The following is a 23959-nucleotide window of genomic DNA, read 5'->3' on the forward strand; positions in this document are numbered from 1 at the left end:
GGCCGTCAGACGTGCAAGGATCTTGATAATTGCTTCCGCAATGGTAGGACTTGCTACCTTGTGCAGTCTTATGGGAACTTTCGAAGGAGAGAAATACGAGGGTTTTTAAGGGAAAGGGAGAGTAGGTCCGTCGTATTATTTTCAACATTAAAGGGATTATGAATAAACGTTTCAAGTTGCATATCGAATAACTTGAATGAGTCTTGCACCCAAAAGTTTTATAAAAAAATAAAAATATTAAGTTTAGGTTCCTCAGTATACAACAAAAGGTGTTAGTACCCATGAAAGTTTCTCCCTATTAAGAAGATCTTAATCTGCCAAGTTCGAAAAATGTCTAGAGTAGACTTGGGAAAAACCCTATTAGTGTGGAACAAGGAATGGAAATGAGACCAAATCTCTTTATTATGTTAAATGGTTGGTTCTTCATAGTTCATACTAATAGTACATAGGGCTGCGACTTGGGTTAATTGGGCAGGTTGACGATCAACTTGTGCCCAACCCAAACGTGGCAAACACCAACCTGCACCCGTGCCCAACCCAACTTCGGGCTTGACATGTTCAACACAAACCCAACCCAAGTTGGGTTGTTTGAGTTAATTCATTCCCCATTAATACTAGATAATTTAGTAATGATAAGGACTTATATAAACATAAGTGGTATGTAAAAGAACTTAAAACTTACAATTATTTGTCCTAAAATTGTGTTTCAAAATTTACATAAGAAGAAAATGATGATAACTAAAGTTGCCATCTTAATTTATTTACTGTTAATCGTAATCTTCAACAAATCAAACATTTACATTGTATGAAAATATAGAATTAATAAACAAAAGCATTAATAACAAAGTAATTGTTTATCAAAAGAAAAAAAAATCCCACATTAGTTTTGATATATAGAGAAACAAAAGTTTACATATTAAATGAATGCAAAAGAATCTGATACATAAGAAAATTTTAAATTATAGTCATTATAAGTTCGGGTTCGGGCAAATTGGGTTGCCAACTGCTCACTTGTCTTCGGATGATTAGACCTGTGTTGGACGTGGAACCCCAGAATTGAGAACTTGTAGAGATGCGGAATATCAGACTTAGGGTCAAACAGAAGTTATCGATGACCATGCTCAAACCCAACCTGATTTGAAACGGGCATTTTTTGTTGTTGTCTGAACCGGAGACACAACCCAAGCTAATTATGCTCAGACCTGACGTAAGGTTGGGCTCAACCCATCGGATATGCGCCCGCCCAAGTTGCAGCCCTAATAATACACCAATACTATATCTCCTTTTGATAAATTTCATAAATGGCATGAAGAAAAAGCAAATGATTCGATTTCATACTCATTAGTCATTACTAAGAAACCTTTTACATGATTTATCACCAATAAGAATGTTTAATGATGGATATCGTAAAAAATTAAATGAATCGACCATAACTTTATATATTTATACAAAAAATAATATTTCATATGAAAATTACTATTTATATGAAATATTAATATTTACATTATATATTAACATAATATTTTATCATTTTATATGAAGAATATTATATTTAGTATAATTCTATTTGTTAATATATTACCTATTATTTAGTTTATTATATTTTTCTAAACAAGGAAAATAATAACTTTTGATTCAGTAAATTAAATGACTTGTATAAACATCAAATACATTGTAATTAATGTTTTCAACCTTAATATATAAAATTGTTATTTATTAAATGAATTCACACACACAGATATAGTTGAATTCATCCATTGTAATTTAAATAAATGACTATACAACTGAGCAGTAATAATCTATCTATTGTAGTGTGTGTGAAATATAAAATACTTGTAATCTATTACGAAATAATTATGCTCGTTACATACAATTATTTATATAATTTTAATTGATTTATTTAAATATTAATCCTTTTTTATCTAGTATAACTTAATAGTTTCATCTCTTTAGTTGCATATATTTATTTTATTTTATTTTTGTAATGAGGCAATGCTTGTGGTAGCGGGCAGCCCCAATTCGGTCCATTGGGCGTTGCCCGACCTAAACAGCCAATGTTATCCAACAAGACTAATCCTTGGACTGCACACACCATCCCACCCTGTCATGTGAAGCAAGTTAAATAGTGACCTTTTTGGTGGAGGGGCATATGGAGATTAAAAGTCACAACTTGAGGAGCACACCCAGTCGTTTCTTACCATCTCAACTAACCCCCAGTGGGTACATATTTATTATGTATGATGTTAAACTAATTAACTTGTCACAATATTAAGTAATTCGAAGAGATATATATTGTTGCAAAAGATAATGGTTAAGTTAAAATAAACTTAGAATAAGGAATTATAAATAAATGATGTAGGGTTTAGAAGAAAGCTTTCATCAAGAAAATTGCTAATATATTATTATTATTATTATTATTATATTATTATTATTATTATTATGTGATTTTCGAATCCGAAAATCACCTTTACGAGGATTTGGAGTCACCATCAGTTCTTTTTGTAAAAAGGTATGAATGACCACCCAGAAAGTGTCCGTAGGGAAAAATGTTGTTTTGACATCTTAATGACTTTCGTACGAATTTGATGTGTTGGTCTACTTAAGATCTTAGTAAGTGATTCAATTAGAGAAAGGGGAAGGTGTTAGGCACCCCTTTCTCTTTATCAAATGATGGTAACATCGAAAGACTTGGTCATTCTTTATATATAAAAATGAAATTAAAAGAAGGGTCGAATGATCGACAACTTGTACCATTAAAAATGAGGGATTTGCTATCGACTTGGATTATAAGGATCATCTCATTGAAAAAGACGATTCTTGTCAAAACCTTACCTTAGAAGCCTAATTTTGAAAAGTGTTGGCTAATGACTATAGGCCCATTCTCATAGGTTGAGAATGGCCCAATCACTGATGGCCTAAAACCTAGTTGAGTGAGATGTGTGCAAATCGTGTTTAAAGGATTAAAATAATTTTATTTGAAAATGATTAGAACCCCAACACTTTCGATCGAACCAAAGTTCGATCTACTGGATGTAGGGGGGGATATTCATGGCATCTTATGACTTTCTAAACCAAAAATAAAATAATATAAGTGGGGAGGATAGAAGAGGGAAGATGGAGGGGAGAGAAGGGAGATTTTTCACATCACTTTGTCTTCACTCTACCTTATCTTTGGAGTTTTTTTTTTATTTTTATTTTCTTTATCTTAATTTCCTAATATATCTTTTTGTTTTTGTATTTTAAACTTGAAGATGATAATAAAGGTATTTTAGTGTAAGGATTGTGAGTTGGGAGTTGGGAGAGTTTTTTAGAGGGATGGATAGGGGTGAGAGAAAGATTGAAAGTTAGAGACTTGAGAGAGGGGGTTTGAGCATGGAGATTTTTGAAAGGGAAAGGGGGGTTTTATAGGTTATGAAGATGGTTTTTGAGGTTAGAAATGTCAAAAATATAAAATTAAAGGATAATAACATGAGGTATATGCATTGGAGGATTGTTATTTCAGGGTAAGGGAGGGGTATTTGTAGAAGGTGGTGGAAATGGGTCATTCTTGACCCAAGTGAGTTGGATCCTTCAACTCATATGGGTTGAGTGTTAGGTGGGGTTAAGGGGTATGGGTGTTAATTGAAAGAATAATTGTGTAAAGGGGGTAGTTGTGGATATTTTGGAATGGTGGAAGAGATGGTGACATGTGTCCAATGATATGAGATGAGTAGGTTAGGTAAGTTAGTTAAGGAAATTGGGGTGTAGAGGGTATGAAAATGACTTATAGAGTGTTTTGGAAAAATGTGATAGGATTAGACTATGACATGGGGTATGGGTTGTGTAGTTTTTAGAAGTGATGATGATATTAGGTAGAATGATTTTTGGAAGTAGATCAAGGGTTGCATGGATCTTGATTAGCTATGATCATGGATATGAGTATGGATTTTAGGTTTGGGCTTGATTGGATTGGACTTTTATCTTGATGATGGTTTAAGTTTTAGGATTTTGAATCTAAGGTTTAGATTAGAGTTGGGTTGCATGGTATTAAGGCTAAGTTAGGCTAAGGCATTGGCTAGGGTTAGACTTGTTTTAAAGTAAGGTTAAAATGAATTTTATGAGGTTGAATATTTGTGGGTCTTATGTAGGCTTAAAATGTGCTTGAGTTTTGGGTTATAGGGGTAAAAGGTTGAGAATGTGGTGGGTTTAGAAGATCTTATTGTGGGTCCATGCGACTTTTAGGCGTCTTAGGACCTTTTGATTTGATCAAAATGTTGAATTTCAAAGATTTGGGCCTTTTAGGCCAATTGATGGATTTTGCTAGAAAATCAATTTTTTTGAGTCCTTTATAGAGGGGGGCCATTAAAATTGGGGTGTCTACAATTATTATTTTGTTTTTTCACTATTATTATAAGTTCATTGATTATAAAGTTCAAGGGTAAGAATAACATAAATTTTGCAAATTCCTTAGATACTTATTAGTTGAAATGCTCCCATTATATTTATTCATCATACACAATTAGTAAACATAACTCGTAGGTCGTGAGTTCCATACCTAGTATGAGCATTAATTCCTTAGGGGCCACTTGCGTGGGCGCACCTGCACTTACCTGGTGTGTGTGATGTGCAGGTGTTGCACGTGCCCCGGGGCTAATCATTGGACAAAACCATGGTCTATGGACTGGACAAAGCCCAAATAATGGCCTAGTCCGTTGTCTACAGGTATTCCCCGTTATAAAAAAAAAATACAAATATCCAAATATTGCAAATAAGAATATTTTAATGTTGTAATATTGTTAATAAACATACATACTATATTAGTATACAGAGTAAATGTACCCCGTTTGTTATATGCATATAGCAAGCTAAAGTCCGCCAATGCTTACAACACATGCATCCGCTTTCGAGTTAAAATGGTAAAATCAAAAGAAAATGGAGGGGTATTATTAAAATATTTTGAGGTTAAAAGGGTAAAACATGGAAAATATTAAAATGGATTAGAGTAAAAGATGAATTATAGTAAAGTTAAAGGGGTGAAGAATATAAAACATAAAAGAGGCCTCATTAAAATTGTATCTAGATGAGATGTTTGTCCCAACAAAACTGTAGCAAATGGGACGGACGTTTATCCCCCATCCCTCCCCCCAATAAAACAGTAGTAAATGGGCCTTATAATTGTGTCTTATTATATAGACAAGAGTTTACTCGTGCCTATGGAAACAAAAGAAAAAAAAAAGTTGGATGGGTGTTATTAAAAGAAAATTCAGATTAAGGGGATAAAATATGAAAAATAATAAAGTGAGTTAAAAGGGTAAAATAAGAAATATAGTAAAGTTAAAGGGGATGAAAGGCACCCTTTTGGGGTTTAAGGACTAAAATAAAAAAAAGAAATATAACTGGAGAGGTATTATTAAAAAAATTAAGTTAAAGGGATAAGAGATGAAAAACAATAAAATAGATTAAAGAGGAAAATGAGGAAATGTAATAGAATTAGAGGGGTAAAGAGTAAAGACAATAAAGTGGGCCCCAATTTTTTTTTATATGGATGAGATATTTGTCCTACGCAAAATTGTAACTGATGGGATGTTTATCCCATACACAACTGTAACAAAGTGGGCCCATACAGTTATGTTTATTATATAGGTTAATCATTTTGTGTCAGTAAGCAGTTAGAGTATGTCAGTAAGCAGTTAGAGTGAGTCAGTAGTCAGATTTTACATTCTACCGAAGGAATCGGTTTCCCTTCCTGAAAAATAAAAGAAGAAGGGAAGAAAGGGAATTAGTTGTTTAACTTGTAATCTCATTCCACATAACACCATGGATGAACACAAATACCTAGTGCCATCGTATGCTATAACTCTCTAACCCACATATCATTTTTATGTTTTCATATGTTATACGAGAAACTTGAGAGTAAGAGTAGCAACAAGATTTGACAACTCAGGCAACATCAACAACTTCAGTGTATGGTAAGCTCTGCTTTTTCTATTTGTATTCATCTTTTTTGGAAGAATCCTCTATGAACTTCCTATTCACCTTCACTTTCTGCGTGTAGTTTTATCTTGCCTTAAACTTTTGAATTAAAGAATTTATTTTCTTTCTATTTTCAAGAAAAGTTAAACTTAAAATAGTTATGGAAAAAAATCTTTGTTCATATTGATACATTAGAGTTTGCTTGTGCCTACCGTATGAGCATCCTGCTTGGAGTTAAAAGGGTAAAAGAGGAAAGAAGTAAAATTAGAGGGGTATTATTGGGTGGGGTGGGGCGGGGTGGGGGGGGGGGGGACTATTTATGTTAGATTAAATGTCTTGTTGGATATTATCATAGAATACCCCGATTGGGAGTCATAGAGGGTGAAGCAATCTATGTTGAGGGTTGCAAAAAGGGTTAGAAGGTGGAGCCCCAGTCCAATGAAATTCTATTAAGGATATTTGATGTAAGGGCAAATATAGTATTTTGGAAGAGTAGGTTTCAGGTATGAGTCATAATAATATTTTATAACCAAAATCCATATTGTAGATCCAATTATTAAATTTTTTTTTTTTTCTCTTCTTTGAATTTTAATAAATTGATACAATAACTAAATATAATCAAGTTGAACTCTTTGTTCATGGTTTTCCAATAACTAAATTATCCAAACCGTACTTCGTTGGCCACTTATCGAGATTTACTCCTACTTACTTGGCATGTGTGGTTTGTGAGATATTGCATTTACTTGGGGGATTTGGGTGAGATATGGTGTTCTAAGAGGCTAGTTACATTGGTCTTATTGGTTGGGTCTACGGGTCAAAACCCCGTCATAAATAACAAAAAAATAAGATTATCCAAATCGTAAGAATCTTTAAAATGTGACTCCAATTCAACACATTGATTGGAGAGTACTGATTTTCTAACTAGAAAATTTTCACTCGATCAATACTCTACTGATGTGGCATGACCTCATAACCACATATCTTTTTCATCGGGATACACAACTGCACATCCCTATAAAAAGTTGTGCAGTTGTGTATCCTAAGGAAATATATCTATGATTCCGTGTTTGTGCCACATCAATCGAGTATTAGACTGAGTGAATACTTTCTAATAGAAAATCATTATTCTTGATTGAAATATCCTAAAGAAAATTGAATTTTATAGTGGGAGCAATCAATTTTTACTAAAATAAAATAATTCATTTCTATTATCCGCAATTATAAATATAATTAAAAAAAATATTCCAAAAATATATATATTGATGAGCTATATATATAAAACCAAAATGCATTATTTTTAATTAGGATAAATTTATTCTTATTACACCTAATGATACATCCCACCTAGGCACCTAGCCCAAATGAAGAATGAAAAATGTACATGAAATTAAAATTTTCGAGAAATCCAATTAAATTGCTATTTTCAGGTGTGGCCATATTTGGTAGGACAACTCAGTTTTCATAAGAAAATCTTCGTGTGGGCCCACAGAATCTAAGAACCAGGTGTACAAACCTATGTTTTACAAGACTAATAAATTGTTCGTAAACTGAAACCAAACGGTTGAATCTTAGGGATTCTCACGAAAATGTATCTCTAGAATTAAAATATTGATCGCTAGAAAATCTTTGTTTATCTTTTTTATTTGAACCGTTCGTTTGATACAGAGTCTCACCTGATAAGTCCAATAGGAAATTCGGAAGCATTAAATAGTAGGGGCAAATTAGGTAATTAATCGAAACGTGGTTTTCAGTCTTGAGACGTGTCATATGTAATTTGATGAAGATAAATTTATCGAAATTTTGATAAAGACATTTGTACGTCTTCCAACTGGTCAAACGATGCTGATGGATTTTGGTATTTGGGTCATTGAATAGATGGACCAAACTTTGACCCATTTTGTATTGAAACGGGTCGGGTGAAGCATGTATTTGTATTTGTCTCTTTTTTTTTTTTTTTAATATCTGAATATTTGTATTTATTTATTGAGTTGTGCTGGATTGATCTCGAGATTGTACCTCACATCACACATCGTGACGTGAAAGTGTGTATGAATCATAAATGCTTTTTGAGTGGTATCTCGAGAGAAGCATCTATGATTCCTACACACTTTCACGTCAAGATGTGCAATATGAGTTACAATTTTGTAATCACTTCAGTATTATTTTTATTTATTTTTAATAATATTTATATTCAAAATTTTTAAATATATACATATCCCATTCACACTCAAATTTTGAATAATATACTATTTTAAATTTAGATAAATAAATATTTTGGGTTGGATAATTTGTAGAAGCAATCGAGAACATATGAAATAAATGAGTCAGTCAAAGTTAACCCGAAAATAATCACATATAATCTATCTAAATTCTTAATCAAGTAAATAAAACATATCCGCATCCAAATAATTTTGATTGGATGAATAGAGTATCTTAATTTGAATTTTTGATTGTTTAACAAATATTTGTGTCCACTTTACAAATTTTGCACTTGCACCCAAATTTTGAACAGATATTTTAATTAGAGACCTCTCTATATATAGATAAGAATCGTGATTTTCTGATTTTTTTTTTTTTTCATACGCTCTTTGTACTCTCTCCTGAACTAGTAGTTACATAATCATAAATCTATTTTTTGAGTATCTCGAAACAAAAGATTTATGGTTTTGTGAAGGAAATGTACAAAGAATATATGAAAAAAGAGAGTCAAATTATTACGATTTTATAAAAAACATATTTTATTGTAAAATTTATTATTTCAAATATAAATATTCACATCGAATATAACACCTTCATATTCGACCCTAAAATTTTCTTGGACCGATTGAAACACTAAGTAGAGTTCCAGTGTCAATCACTTTCATTTTTCTCAACAGGCTATATATAGGATAAAATAATTATGAATAATTTTACTTAAATCTTTAATTAGGTAAATAACATATACCGACATCTCAATAATTTGGATCGGATGGGTCGAATAAATGATTATTATCCGACCCATTGTCAACCCTACATACGACAGGATTGACTCGTTGGAGTGAAATCATATATTAGAAAAGTCGAAATGTTGTACGATGGCATCAAATTCCAAATTGCTATTGTTTTTTCATAATTCGATGAAGATGTCTTTATCGAAATTTATTCTTGCGCCAAATGTTAAGAAAAGTTGTCCTTTTTCAACTCCTAACCCCCATTTCTCACGCTCAGAATATTTCATACTTAATTCCGAGGTAAACGAAGCAGAGAATAACAAAAAGGCTCCTAAAGTCTTCAACTTCGTAGAAATGACATAAAACCCTTTAATATCTATCAAACAGATAAGAATTCGAGCTTCGATCGAGATCTCTCCATGGCGGACAACGAAGATCAGAACAACTCGAGTAGTGGAAACAGAGTAAAAGATCCAAGAACGAAAGCTAGAAAGTGAGGAATCAGAACGAAATTTCTACTTAATTTCATCTTCTGTATTTCACATTTCTTTGTAAAAATCTGTTTTTGGTTAAATTTGATGTGTTTATGTTTGTTTGATCTCTCTCTCTCTCTCTCTCAGGTATCAGTTAGATCTCTGTAAGAAAGCTTTAGAGGAGAATATAATTGTGTATTTGGAGACTGGTTGTGGGAAGACTCACATCGCAGTTCTCCTCATGTACGAACTCGGTCACTTGATCAGGAAACCTCAGAAAAATGTCTGTATTTTTCTCGCACCAACGATACCTCTTGTTCAACAGGTGAATTAAGCTTCCTTTGCTCTAAATTATTAATTTTTCTTTCGATTTTTGAGTGATACTGAAGTAGAGAAGTTTGTTTTCTATCATTGCTGATTGATGATCTGTTTCTCATTAAGTAGAGATCTTGCTTTGTTATTGAAGTAGAAATTTATTAGCGTTAGCGATGAACCACTATTTTAATTCAATAAAGGTACGGAATTTATTTTATGCTTAGAATGTAAGTGTCAGAGATAGGATCATTAGCATTCATTCAAGCAAATCTTAATTCATCAAAATATATTTCATAAGAATTTCTTTTCAAGAAAGTTATAATTTAGTATATATTGTAATAAATTGCAAAGATATGTTGGCATATGTGTTTGATATTCTTTCATAGTGATCGACAATGGCAGATGTTCCATTTCCAAGTAGTATAAGCGACTTATAATGAATATCTTATGGTATGTACACACATACAATACCATTGGAAATGACTCTGTGAACCCAACTTAGGGATTTGGGTCATTCAAATTAGGAATTGATTGCTTGAATTTGAGAGGGTCATTCAAATTAGGGATTGATTTCTTGAATTTGACCTTTTAAGGTCTGCTTGCATTGAATGTATGTCTTTATTAGTGGATTTTCAGAAAATCCCCATACAAGTATTCTAAAAGGACTAGAGTTTTTAGTTTCAAAAATACGTCGCGTTCAGATGATCCAATAATTGGATGTAATAAAAAGCATGATTTCTTACAATTACAAGAGAACAATAAGTGCTGCCTTCTGTAATCCCTTTGTATGATTTAGGAGTTTCTTTGTGTTTTCTTTTGGTCGGTCACCTCGACCACTGTAAGTTTTCCCTGTGGCAAAAAATTTGAGACTCATGCTTTATAGTCATTGGGTTAATTTAATGAGGTGTTTACGCTTTATCTTATATTTAGAATATTTAGTATACCTTGCACCTATGGGTTAAAATGTCCAACATACCCTAGGAGTGGCCTATCTGCTAGAATGAATCCAATCAAAGGGATAATTAATGCATGCCTTTTTTCTGGATTCATTTTATTTCGTAAAAAAGCTTTAGATATCCTTTATGCATAGGGGTGAAAAAGAATGATGCCACTTGCCAGGGGGAGGGGGGCATAGTTGTTGAATGATAATTAATATAACAAAATCCCAATCATTGGGTTCATAAATGCAACCTTCTTGAGGATGTCGTCATATTTTATGAAAGATGAACAATGCATTGGGAACAAGACATTAAAATATTGAAAATACTACGAACAATGGGTCAAATTGTTCAATGATATTTGTGGGGGAGAGGGGGGGGGGGGGGTCCATATATGCCTGTTGATCACTCGAGATCCTCTACTAAGAACTCAAATATTGGAAGGAGAATGCGAAATACACCATCAAATACAAAAATACCAAAAAAATTATAGAAAAGAAGAGAGAAGAGCTAGCCAACACTGAATTGGTCGACGAACTTAATATTAACACAAAAAGTTATCATGCATGTGGAACTGCAATTAGTGACACAAAGTTACTATTAAATACAAAAAGTTATCTTTCCTTTTACATGACTTGTGGTCCTCAATTTTTGCCAATCCATCTTTTTTTTTTGTTTATTTAATCTTTTCCCGTCTGGATCAACCTATAATCTTCACACCCTATTTGGGTAGTCTGTGCGTTAACTTGGTTCTTGTGCTATTGATATGTATGCCATGGTCAACTTTATGTAGGAAAGTATTTTGGTTTTTTTCCTTTTAAGATGGTCTCAATCTTCTTGAGGGGTAAGAAGGCCAAAAGTTATCATTCTGCGTGTTTCTTATTACTATGATTTCTAAAGAGCCATTTTTTTTTTGGTAGCAAGCCACATATATAGAGGATTCCACTGATTTCAAAGTTGGGAAATATTTTGGCCATTCTAAAAGTATAAAAAGCCATCAAGACTGGGAAAAAGAGATTGAACAACGTGAGGTAAGCCACTTTATTCATTCTTTTCTGCCTTCAGATAATTGTGTTCAATTGGATCTGGTATTGTTATGAAATTGGAGATGCATTTGTATACCTTTCTCACATTGGAAATCAGTTGGGTAGGATTTCTTTAATATATGATAGCCAACTACTAGAGAAGCCCACACTGACTGAGGCTTCTCTTATTCCAAAGCTAAAAGATGTGGAAGATCTTATGGAATTTAGGTCTATTAGCTTTGTAAGATGTTCATGCTAAATTATTTCTAACATCTTTATTATCAAAATTGAAAGAGGTGTTGGGTTTTGTTTTATCCCCCTCAAGGGATTCTCTAAAACGGGTAATCAAATCCTTTGTGGCATTCTCATATCCAATAAATGCATCAACTGTGGAATTATAGATGAGGACCTACAGTTGTAAGATTGATATTGACTAGGATTTTTTTAATGGAAAGAAAAATTTATTTAGAAATGAAATGGGTACAAAAGGAGTTCTAGAAAACTTACTTGAAGTGAGAAAACACAAGAAAAATAATAAAAAAAATTATAGGGGCTAACTACTTAGTGGCTTACAAGGTTATCCAACCTGGAACCAAATGTTCAAAAAATGAGCCCTTGCACTCCTTTGTTTCAAACACCTAGCAGTTATGCTCTTTTTAGGATGTCCCAAAGAACCATGAAGAGTAACACACACTAGTGGATCCACCCTCTAGATGAAAAGTTTGATATAGGCTATGTTTGGAGGAAATCCAAAATGGAAAAAGGCATAGTCCAATAGACCTAAACTGATAAAAAATCTAGCCCAAATTATCCTAGCAAAATCATAATGAAGGGAAGATGATTATCTAATTCCTACAAGACTTATACAAAGAAAAAATTGACAATGATCTTTTATGATTGATTAGGTGACTAACAATGTGGATTTTGTCCAGTGCTGCAAACTAAACAAAGAACTCTGTAGGGTTTTGGAGCCCAAATTAAATGAAGGAAAAAAGAGTCGAATTGAATCATGAATCCAGAGCAGAGTAAGAATATTTAATTTGGAATACCATCTAGGTTCCTTGACTTATTCTCTTATCTTCGTTGGAAGTTAAAAAAGGCACCTCGCCAATATGGGCAATTCGGTTGGGTAACATAATTGATCTCCTAGACGTTGAGCTTTGTCTTAAGATGAAGGACCCATGATATTGTCTCCCCTACAAAGGATCAGACTAATGCTGTAAATATAGGGGCACCTAAAGCTTTTCTATCTAACGTCTTTTCCTGTTGTTCCTTCGTGCTGTCCGCAGCTATTTCTATAACGAGGCTCCCATGAACCTTGCAAGGTTTAGATCATTCATTCCCCAACCTTTGGCGTAGATTCAACCCTGGGGCATATACCTTGAAGGCATCTACTAATGTGTTTTCTTACTAGATAAAACATTATGATTGCGAACTCGATTAGGGTAATCACCAATCATCCTTGAACATACCCTATCTCTTCTTCTTACTTTGAATCCCATCAACTTCGCAAACTTAGCAAAACTATTTTGAGTACCCCTTCAAAATTATTAAACCCACGCACTGTCTCTACTATCTCACCAAAAGTGTGTTCAAGTTTCAACCATACTTGAACAACATAATCCACTAGCAATCTCGATGCTAGATCTCCAAAGCCACTTAACCAAGAGCCTAGTTTATAACCTTAAAGTTTCTAATACCTACACCTTGTCAACTAATTCTAGTTATCTTTCTTGTCATTCGACACAAGATTTCTAATCATTTCTTTATTCTCTTTGGATTGGACATCAAGAAGGAGAATAAAGACCCGTGGGAATGTAGTACATGCTTTTGATAAACATCATCTTCCTTTCTTCAGAAAGATGATGAGTATTCTAGGAGGACAATCTGTTCTCGACATTCACTTTGACCAAATCCCAAATGGCCTTGTATAACTATTGGTAAAACCTAGCTGAAGAACTAAGTAGACGTAAGGAAGATATCCAAGCCACAAACTATAAGTGAAAAATTGAGGCCCATTTGCTCCACTTTGGAAACCTCAAGATAGCTAGCCGCTTTAGATCTCATCCTCCCCAAAGCCTTAACAACTACAATAAAAATGAAAGGGGAAAGCCGGAAAGGTATAGCTTATCTCCGTAACTTTAACCCCAAATCATCTAAAATAACCCACAATTGAACCATTAAACAAAATAGAAAACAAGGCATGTTAGATATATTTGCTAATTCTCTTTCTCCACTTCATTACAGAGCCTACGATACCAACTAATATTCAAGAAATCCCCAATTAGCACCATCATATGCCCTTCTCTTATCTATTTGCAAACTAACCTTGGATTCCTCGAATGGTTTATAAAATTAATATATTTGTTCGCAATCAATACACCATCCAGGATCTGCCTCTTACTAAGTGCCCATTGTTTTGGAATAATCACCAACTAAAAGACAGCTCGAAGGCCTGTAGCCGACATCTTAGCCATAGTTTTGTACACAACAAACTAGATTGATTGGCCTAAAATTCGAGTTATTTTCAAATTCCTTAGTTCTTTAAAAGTAAAGCTACAAAGGCACTATTAGAGCAAAGATTCCAAAGTGAGACTTCATTGAGTACATGTGGGTAAATTGTGTTCAATGAAAAATGGAGGAGATGGGATTAATTCTTGCATCTCCGGCCTTTTTGTCTTCATTATTGTGATAGATGCTTTTGTTGTAGTGCTTTATTATTAAAAAAATTGGAATTGATTTTGAAAGTAATATTTTTTTGCCAAATTTAATTTCATCAATATTTTGACCTATGTGGTTGAGGGGAATTGCAACTTGAACCACCTAAGTATGAAAAGTTGCCTATACTTATGAGTTATATAGGAAGAAGGTATGTTCTCTTTTCTTTGTGTTCTGTAAGGGTTTATTCTTATTGCCATGTAGAACATAGTCATTTTTGGATGTTGATCTCTTAGATACTTGCACCCATGTGTGGTAGAACACTAAATCTTCGTTTGCTCTCTTCGTGTGATTGTTTATTGTAGCTTGATGACTTATGAGTGTATTTTTATATATGTTTTATCATTTATACATTTTCAATGAAAATCTCCTTAATATTTTCATTGTTTCTAAATCATTTCCATGAAATTATATTAATTTCCACACTGATCGAAACCCTTCCCTATTCATGATCTCAAGAAGTGTGGAAGAGAGATTGAATAAGTTGGTTAGAGATTTCTTATGGCATGACAAGAACGGGACTAAAAAGGATGGAGGTCCTGCTATTAGGGGTTTTCGAGTGGCTAATAGGGCGTTGTTAGGAAAATGGTTATGGAGATACGGAGTCGAAACTAATAATTTGTGAAGGAAAATAATTAGGGCTAAGTACGGGAAGAGTTGGAACGGTTTTGAGAGTAAGGAGGTTAAATTGTCGTATGGGTGTAGTTTGTGGAAAGGTATTATGAAGGTGGGGTTGGAGTTAAGGAAGTGGGTGAGGTTTAGAGTGGGAAGGGGAGATAAGGTAAGGTTTTGGGAGGATTAGTGGTGCAAGGAGGCAACGCTTAGTGCTCGTTTTCCTTGCTTTTATAATCTCTCATTGAAAAAGGATTGCTCTGTGCCGCTTTTTTGAATCTCGAGGGAAGCGAGCCTAGCTAGGACCTGGGTTTTAGGAGGGATTTTAACGATTGGGAACTTCAAGATCTACAAGATTTAACGACTCAGCTTGATCATATTCAGTGGGTGACCACGGAAGATGATGCGAGGGTGTGGATCCGAACTAGCGGTTTAAATTTTTTTGTTAGTTCATTCACTGCAGGAATGATCACTCCTACCAATCCTTCTCTACAATTCCCCTTCAAATTCATTTGGGGTTTGAAGGCTCCCTCAAAAGTGCGGTTCTTCATATGGTTAGCAACCCTTGACAAGTTACCCACCCTCGATCATTTAATCAATCGAGGATTTGTGACTCCAAATTACTGTTATCTTTGTAATTCGAATGGTGAAAGTGTGGACCATGTTTTGATGCATTGTCAACTATCTTATTCCATTTGGTCCCACTTCTTTGGTCTTTTCAAAGTTTTCAATTTGTTTACAAATTTGTTGTTATCCTTATTCCAAAGTTGGGATTGCTCCTTGTTCATGGGGAGAAAGAAAACTCTTTGGAGGTTTTTTCCTTTCGCTATTACTTGGGGATTATGGTTGGAAAGGAATAGGAGAATCTTTAAAGGGGTGACTTCTTCAGTTCACGATTTGATATTGAGTGTCTTGGGTTTGATATATTTTTGGTGTAAGTTATGTCCGAAGTTTAAGAGTGTATTTTTTGAGGACTTCGTGGTTAGATGGGACTCTCTTTGTAATTGTTAGCTTTTCTTGTGGTTGGTCACCTTGACCGCCGTTTGTATTTGCTTTTCTTTCCTCTTAATAAATTTATAATTATATATAATAAAAAAAAGATTAAGTAGAGTTTTCTACTTCTTTATTTGGGATTACTGCATTGTTGCATTTTTCTATTATAACAGCCGATGGTAATGTTCCGTTCTGTTAATGGAATATGTTAGTTATTCATGGTTAATCTGTCACTCTTTTTCAGTTTATAATCTTCTGCTTGTGTTGCCTGGTGCTGTGCAGGTTCTTGTTATGACCCCACAAATACTTCTTCGAAATTTAGGCCACTGTCTCATTAGGATGGAGATGATTGCACTTTTGATATTTGATGAGTGCCATCATGCCCAAGTACAGAGCGATCATCCTTATGCACAAATCATGAAGGTCCATGTGCCTTGCAAATTAATGTTTTTCGTATAGGTCTTCACAAACTAATGTTAAGGTTATAATAATTTAGTTTCATCACTTTTTGGTTTGTGTAGCCTGATTTTCTGACACAGATTATGTTGATACTGTGTAGGACTTCTACAAAAATAGTGCCACAAAACCTCGTATTTTTGGCATGACCGCATCTCCTATTATGGGGAAAGGTATTACTATTCTACAATAGATATTTATCTCAATTTACCAATCTGAAAACTGCAAGTTTTTCCAAACTATTTATTTGATATTTCATTGGGAATTTGAGGGGCCATTAGCTTTACCTTCTTGCTTCTTCTGATCTTTTTGGATTTCATTAAAATTTATAAATAAAACAAAATGGAAGTTGATGATGCAACCAAAATGCACTTTACTAACTTTCTAGAATTTTTTTTTTTTGATAAATAAAATTTATTAAGAGAAAGGAGGTCGGAAGACCTACCATTACAAAAGGAGAAAACAAAACTTAAGAGGCAACATTACAAACCAAACCCACCTGATGAGAATTAAACCCTTAAAATCCAAGAAGATTTTACACCAAAAGAAAAATAAACCAGGGATGAAAATGACAACTCCTGGAGAATATGCTCCTTCCCTTTGAAGATCCTGCCATTTCTCTCTTTCCAAATTCCTTTGCAAATTGCAAAGGAGAAAGGTTCCATAAAATTCTGGCTCTAGATGAAAAGGGATTTGAACCGTCAACTTTGTAACAAAGAAATCACGAATTTGGAAAAAATACGAAGATTGAAATGGATAAGTACATGATTAACCTATTCACTATTCACTTGGCATTAGTAGAAATAATTCATAGAAGTAATCTTCCTAGCTATGATATGATCAAAACCAAGATCCTATCCAAAACAGTGAAACAAAAAATTAAAAAAATAAAATAAAATAAAATTTGAAAGGCTCTTTTTGACCCCATATAATAACTAAGGCCAAAAAATTTAACGTCAAGCCAAACTCAAGAGAGGAATAAAAAGATCAAACAGAGAACGTACATTCCGGCTAGAAGCCTGCTCCCTTCTATGTCGTATGTCGTGATCTCAAAAAATCAAAATACCTATTACCTCCCTAACTCTCATCATTTTTCAAATGCTCGACCAACCAAGAACTTGGAGCAGCAGCTTTGAGACTGCTTTGAAATGGAGCAAATTGAATTCAGAAGGGTTTTGCATCCTTCTATGCTCATAGGTTTTGCTTCTTGTTCATTATTAGGGTGTTTAGCATGCTTTCTATAGCTCTTCATGCCTACTTTCTATTTCATTCCGGAATGACAAATAATTGCTTATGGAGTTGCTTTCAAATGCCATCACCTTCACAAACATTACTTTCCCATTATCCCTCTTCTCTACAATTGTGTTCTTTCTGAACTGATCACTTTTATGAGAAACCCACACCATTAGATTTCTATCTGAACTTCTCTCTCGAACTCCTCTATTTTCTATAGGTAATTTCTTCCTTTTGACGCCCCCAATCTTCTTCACACCATCGGAATCTTGGTCTGCAGTGTGTAACCTTAAGCCAGAAATTGACTGTTCATGTTACCTAGTCTATTAATAAATAATGTTTCTTGTTGTATTCTTTCGTGCATTTGGTCTTTTTTGATCTGTTTTAGCTGGTATGTAACTCTTTTTAGGTGGGTCTGACTCGGGGAATTTACCAAAAGGCATCAATAGCCTTGAGAATTTACTTGATGCAAAGGTGTGATGTCGATACCATAAGTTTGAGAACTTTGGATGTGTACACTTTCTTTTTGAATTTAGTTTTTTGTTATTTTTGTGTGTCGACCTTGAACAAGATCCCCGTGCTTTACAAGGTTTGACCTATGTCTTTGTTAATTTCTGGTGCCATTCTTTAGTTTTCTCCCCAAATTCGTAGGTTTATTCTGTTGAAGACAAAGAAGAATTGGAAAAATTTGTTGCATCACCGAAAGTAAATGTTTATTTGTATGGTCCTGTTGCTTATGGTGCTTCGAGCTGTAACGCACCTTATCATCAAAAACTTGAGGAGATAAAGGGCCAGGTATTTTATTATTAGTTATTTTTTTCTTATGTACTTTGCTTTTTCTCAACCAGGTTTTTATTTATTGTAATTTCTATTGTCCCAAGAGCAGTGTATATCACTACTGAGTAGGCAGACTCATGACCTAGAGAGTCTTCAGAACAATAAGAAGTTGCTTCTGAGGCTGCATGATAATCTGATGTTCTGTTTGGAAAATCTTGGTCTTTTGGGAGTAACACAAGTAAGCTTTGAACCTGACCAGTATTCTTCTAATTTGATAGTGGTCTTTTGTTTTCATATTGATTATACCTATATGGTTTTAGCACTTTGCATGACTTGCATTTTTTTTGCTGTGTTAATGAACAATTGAGATATGACTGCATGCTGCTTTTTTTTCTCCCACTATCATATTAAGGGTTTTGGGCAGATTAGTGCTTGTTTTTTTTTTTGATATTTGGGGTTCTATGTTTTATTCTACTTGTGAATGCTCTATTAAACGCATGCGCGAATGTTTAGGTTGGTCAAGATGTTCAAACAGTGTAAATTTCTTCTTTTCACTTACCCTAGGACTGGAACTTTCCTAAACTACTTTGCTTTGCTTGAGCATAAGATATTAAATTTGATGTTGAGGTATTTCTCAGGCTCTAAGGAAGGGAAATATTCAGAATATTTTCATTAAATTTTAGGAAATTTTAACAAGCATGAAAATAGGCTCCTAGCCATCAAACTATAACATACAATCATACAAAGTTGGGAAATGATTGTCCATGGGATTCTAGAATGACTAGAAAGTTGAAACATGGATATAATTTGATCACTATGAGCAAGTGCATTGCTTAGAAGGCATGTTGGTTCCTTTCTTTCCATAAATGATTGATGGTTGCAGCAAAACACATCAATATGTTATCATGCTTATGTTATATCTTGAAAAGTTGTTCCATTTTTGTAATAATTTGACCAAAAATCTTCTAACTTCCCAAGTTGTGAATTATTTGGAAATTTCCGAACTCAATTTAACTTCCCTGAATTAATTATTAATTTTATTAAACTGAAGTTTTATAACCTTGCTTCATGGCATTAATTGTTGACAGTATTGTGGATGTTTTTTTTCTTCTTTGGTCTGGGTAATTACATATGTCTGTACTTCTAATTGTAATTTTAAAATAATATTTAGTGACACGCCATACAGAGAAACAACTTCCATTAAAGACTACTAAGCTTACTTTCTCTTCCCTAATCATTGTATCATGGCATTACCAATTGCTAATAGTGCTCTGTCTCTTGTATTTTTTACTTACCTTTCCATTTATTTGTGTAAAAGGCTGTTCAGGTCCTCCAAAGTGGTGATCAATCCGAGCGGACTGAAATGATAGAGACGGAAGGCAGTTCTAGTGACAAGTCTCTAGCTGATCATTATTTAACTCTGGCAGCTTCAGTTTTTGAGTCTAATTGCATGAAGGGTATGATTTTGTCCAAATTTCCTAGTTGAAATATCTGCTGTTCTTCTTGATTTAAAAAACCAATATAGTTATTGAAGGTTTCTCATTTCATGCTGAACTTAAGAATATTGAATGCTTGTAAGTGTATTCTAGCATAAAGTTCGTTTCTAATTTAGGTGGATAGATTGTATATCTTGATAGGTGAGATGTTCCATAAGATGGTAGAATCACACTTCCATGTGGTAAGTGACGTAGCAGAAGCATGTGAATCAATAGATTCGATAGGTTGTGTTCAATGGAACACTCTAAATCAATTTGAATCAATAGATTCAATTGATAAATAAGCAATAGCTTGAAAGAAAATATAGCGTAAAGCTAAAAAGTAATTAAAGGAAAGATAATTGAATTGATTTTTGATTGATTTTCAGATTTGGAGCTCCTTATATAGACAACTCCATCATAACAACTTGTAATCCTATTAAAATACTAAAAATTAACATTCTAAACCTATCTATAACATAATACTAACTTTTTAATCCTATTAGAACTCAAATTGGAGACTTCTAAGCACTTCTAATTATGATTTAAATAATAAAAAATGAATTTAAAACAAATTAAAAACTAACAAGAAATTAAACTCCTAACTTAACTATGAAATAAAAATCCTACTAGTACTAGAAATAGAAATAAAATCTAGTAGAATTAGAAAACTGCTTCGAGTTATAGATGTCCTACATCAATAAGCAAATTTATTAACTCTTATTTCAGTACTGAATGGGTTTGTCTGTCCTTTGAAGTACTTGGATCTGAACCTTAGATTACATGTGCTCATACCATACAAACAAGATTTTCAAATATTGGCATTGCAACGTATTGGTAAGATGAGAAACCCATTCATATTACATGATGCAATACATTGAAGAAGTCACTGACATGTTTTGATATGCATTGGTATATTACTCTGAAGTGCATTTGATGCATCCTAAAAGTTGATTTAACCTACAACCATATACACAAAAAAGATCGCAATTTCATTCAACGAAACATGCCAATCTGTTACATGAGTTGATGCATTTGATGAGCAAGCTTCCCGAAGGTGTGTTTGCTTTTATTGCTGCAGATAGTAGAGCAACTTATGCTTTTGCTTGGCTTTTTGCCTTTTGCAATTCCCTCAATATGGTAGTTCTTTTCTTGCGTTGCGCGGCTGCCCTCTCCCTTATGATCCTTGGAGGTAGACCGGTGCCGCTTTTTCTGCATAAAGTCGGGAATAGAGTTTCTCTCTCCTCATATATCACCCACGCCAATCTCTTTCTTTTGCCTACCCCTATGCTTCCGGCTTGGAGTCATCTTGATTTCTTTTCCCTTGCTCCTTGCTTCTCTCCTTGAAAGAAACCTTCTTGATCCAACTGAAGCCAGCATTCACTCTCGTCACAACAAAGAACTCTCTGCCAATAACAGGGGCGACTTCCTCTTTACTTGGATGATGTTGAACTCTTTTATGTGCCACATCATTTTTTTTTTCCGATCAGTAAGCATGTTTTTAATGAGTTCAATAACTTGGTGTTGGCGGGATTTGAACCTAGGTCTCTGGTATCATCACCCTAAGGAATAACTAGCATCAGCTTTCCATAATCTCTTAGTAGAAAAAGTTCCATTACAAATAATCCATTGATTAGGTCCACATATGATCCACAATCATTCATGAAGATCATAATTTGGAGCTGTAGCAAGCCATGCTGTCCGCCTCTGCTTGTGAGACTTGTCTCCTTAATAGTTTTCATTGACCTCAAATTATGGTTTTCCTAAAAACAAGGTGTAGAAAGAGGTGGAAACTTGCATCATTTGCAAGTTGATGCGTCCATCCTCAACACTCTCTTGGAGGCCTTTGTGGATGGAATCTAATGGACAAGGACAATTGTCTCATTTAGTCATTCATCCTATATGAGGCTACTTCTGGACTTGCATAGTTTGGTTTCGTCTTTCTTGGTATTTCCATCTCTCGATTTCAACATACTCATCTTTGATACTTGTTTTATGAATATGTTGTTCCTTGATTGACCCTTTTTTTTTTAAGCTTTGTGAACCAAAGCTGGTATTATTGTTGTCGTGTCCAATTGCTCGTTACATATCATTCTAGAAGCAGGTAGCTCTATTAGTCATTCCATATCATTCTCTTTGATATCTCATTCTTTAAGGATAATTGGAGTATTTCCTATCCATCAATTTTAGCTATTATTTAATTCCTTTGCCTGCTTTACTTGAGTTGCATTGACATACATTTTGTCATGTTCTACCTAATTTAAATCCCATGGTTTCTAAGTTAGCTCTTCGTGGCTATAAATTTGTATGTACTTCCTCTCTAGTCTCATCAACCAACACTTCATTTGCAAATAATTCGTAGCATAGATCAAGGGAACTCCACCTATATTTGAGCAATTAATTTGTTTAGAGCTTGTGCAAAAGATACAAAATTATGGCCAACCACTGAAGCATACCTTCACAACTAGGATGTCACTTGTGTCACTACCAACTTTTATCACATTAGATATCGCCCCCTCATATATATCCTTAAGGATGGTAGTATATCTGATTGAACTCCTTTTTCCCAGTGCTCATCAATTTTACCATGTTGGAACGCTATCACATGTTTTTTCTTAGTCAATAAAGACCATACAAAAATTCTTCCACTTCTCACTAAACTTCTCCTTTAATTGATCAAGGGGAGCCAAGTTGGGATTTTGGCTTTAGAAGGTTTTTGAATGATTGGGAATTACCAGAGGTTGTTGATCTGTTAGAGTTCCTTGAGGAGGTAATTCCCACGGGAGGGGAAGGAGAGGATATGAGGTCTTGGTCTACAAGAAGCAAAGGTGTGTTCTCCGTCAGCGGGTTTGACTCAGATCTTCATAGGAGGGGAGACACTTCTTTTCCTTTTGTTGAAGTGTGGGGCTCCAATGTCCCTTCCAAGGTGTCTTTCTTTGTGTGGACAACAGTGAAGGAGAGGATTCTTACTCTAGATCAGCTGAGAAGAAGGGTTTTTTGCAGTCCTAATTTCTTTTGTTTATGTTTAGTTGGGGAGAAGTCGACACACCATTTGCTTTTACATTGTGCAGTCGCAAGGGGGGTGTGGGATCATTTCTGGGTTTTGTTTGGGGTAGAGTGCTGCATGCCGGCTTCGGTGAAAGATGTTTTCAAAGAATGGGCTCAGTTGGGGATGTCTTTCTGCAATTCTAAATGTCTAATCCGGAGTTTAACCCCTTTTGTGATTACTTGGGGATTTTGGAAGGAGAGGAATGAATGTATCTTTGAAGGAAAAAATATAAACGGTCAAGAGTTGCTACACACGGTTCTCAGTCACCTTTTTTTGGTGTAAGATCTTCAAAGAAGTCAAAGGAGTCTTCTTTGAGGATTTCCTTGTTCGTTGGGAGAGAATTTGTAATATTCCTGTTTTGTAATCTGTGGTTCCTTGTATCTGGGTTGGTCTTCTCAACCTTCCTTCTTGTTTTTAATAAATTCTTTACTTATAAATATAAAAAAGTTGACCTCCTCGTGACCCCAGTTTGGTTTTTTCATATCCTTGTTTCTTGTCTAATCTTCACTCCATCTATCCGTCCTTGTAGTTTTGTAGCTTGGGTTTAATCCCATGATAGTCGGTGCAACTTTAAACATCTTCATTGTTCTTGTAAATGGGTAGCCATAGTACTTTTCCTCCATTTAGTTAGCTTCTGATATCCTTTTGAACTACTAAAGTTCATGAAACAATCAAGAATCCTCCATGCACTTCTTGACCTCTAAGAAGTACTGTGTGGACCTAGAGCCTTCTGTATCATCTTCCTTGCCAAGGCTGCTAGCATCTTATAATCCTAATTCACAAGAAGTTTATGTGCCATCTGATCTTTCTAGCTCCTTCTACTCTTCAGCTTCCCATGTAGTATTCATTTAATAATTTAGAGATACATCCCTCTGTTTTTTATCCTCATTGTTCTATTCAATTATCATCTCATCCTCATCTAAGCCTGTAGTTTGCAAGTTTGTACATGTTTTTATCACACTCTCCTATACCATTGTATGGTTTTAATTTGAATCCACTTTTTTAAATTTGGA

General features: G+C 34.3%; 1 protein-coding gene across 1 annotated transcript in view; it reads left to right on the forward strand.

The window, feature by feature from the left end:
- The first annotated feature begins 9159 nt into the window (after nucleotides 1-9159).
- The window catches only part of LOC147392679 (endoribonuclease Dicer homolog 4-like), a 35080-nt gene continuing 20280 nt past the window's right edge, over nucleotides 9160-23959 (forward strand). Inside the window, 9 exon segments of the mRNA XM_086455184.1 lie at nucleotides 9160-9375; nucleotides 9503-9680; nucleotides 11529-11639; nucleotides 16239-16379; nucleotides 16516-16585; nucleotides 18055-18119; nucleotides 18297-18440; nucleotides 18532-18660; nucleotides 19741-19879. Coding sequence (XP_086311310.1) covers nucleotides 9302-9375; nucleotides 9503-9680; nucleotides 11529-11639; nucleotides 16239-16379; nucleotides 16516-16585; nucleotides 18055-18119; nucleotides 18297-18440; nucleotides 18532-18660; nucleotides 19741-19879 — 1051 coding nt within the window. The 5' untranslated portion in view covers nucleotides 9160-9301.

This window comes from Akebia trifoliata, chromosome 10 (genome assembly GCF_017979445.1).
Source record: "Akebia trifoliata isolate Shusen 1 chromosome 10, ASM1797944v1, whole genome shotgun sequence".
Classification (NCBI taxonomy): domain Eukaryota; kingdom Viridiplantae; phylum Streptophyta; class Magnoliopsida; order Ranunculales; family Lardizabalaceae; genus Akebia; species Akebia trifoliata.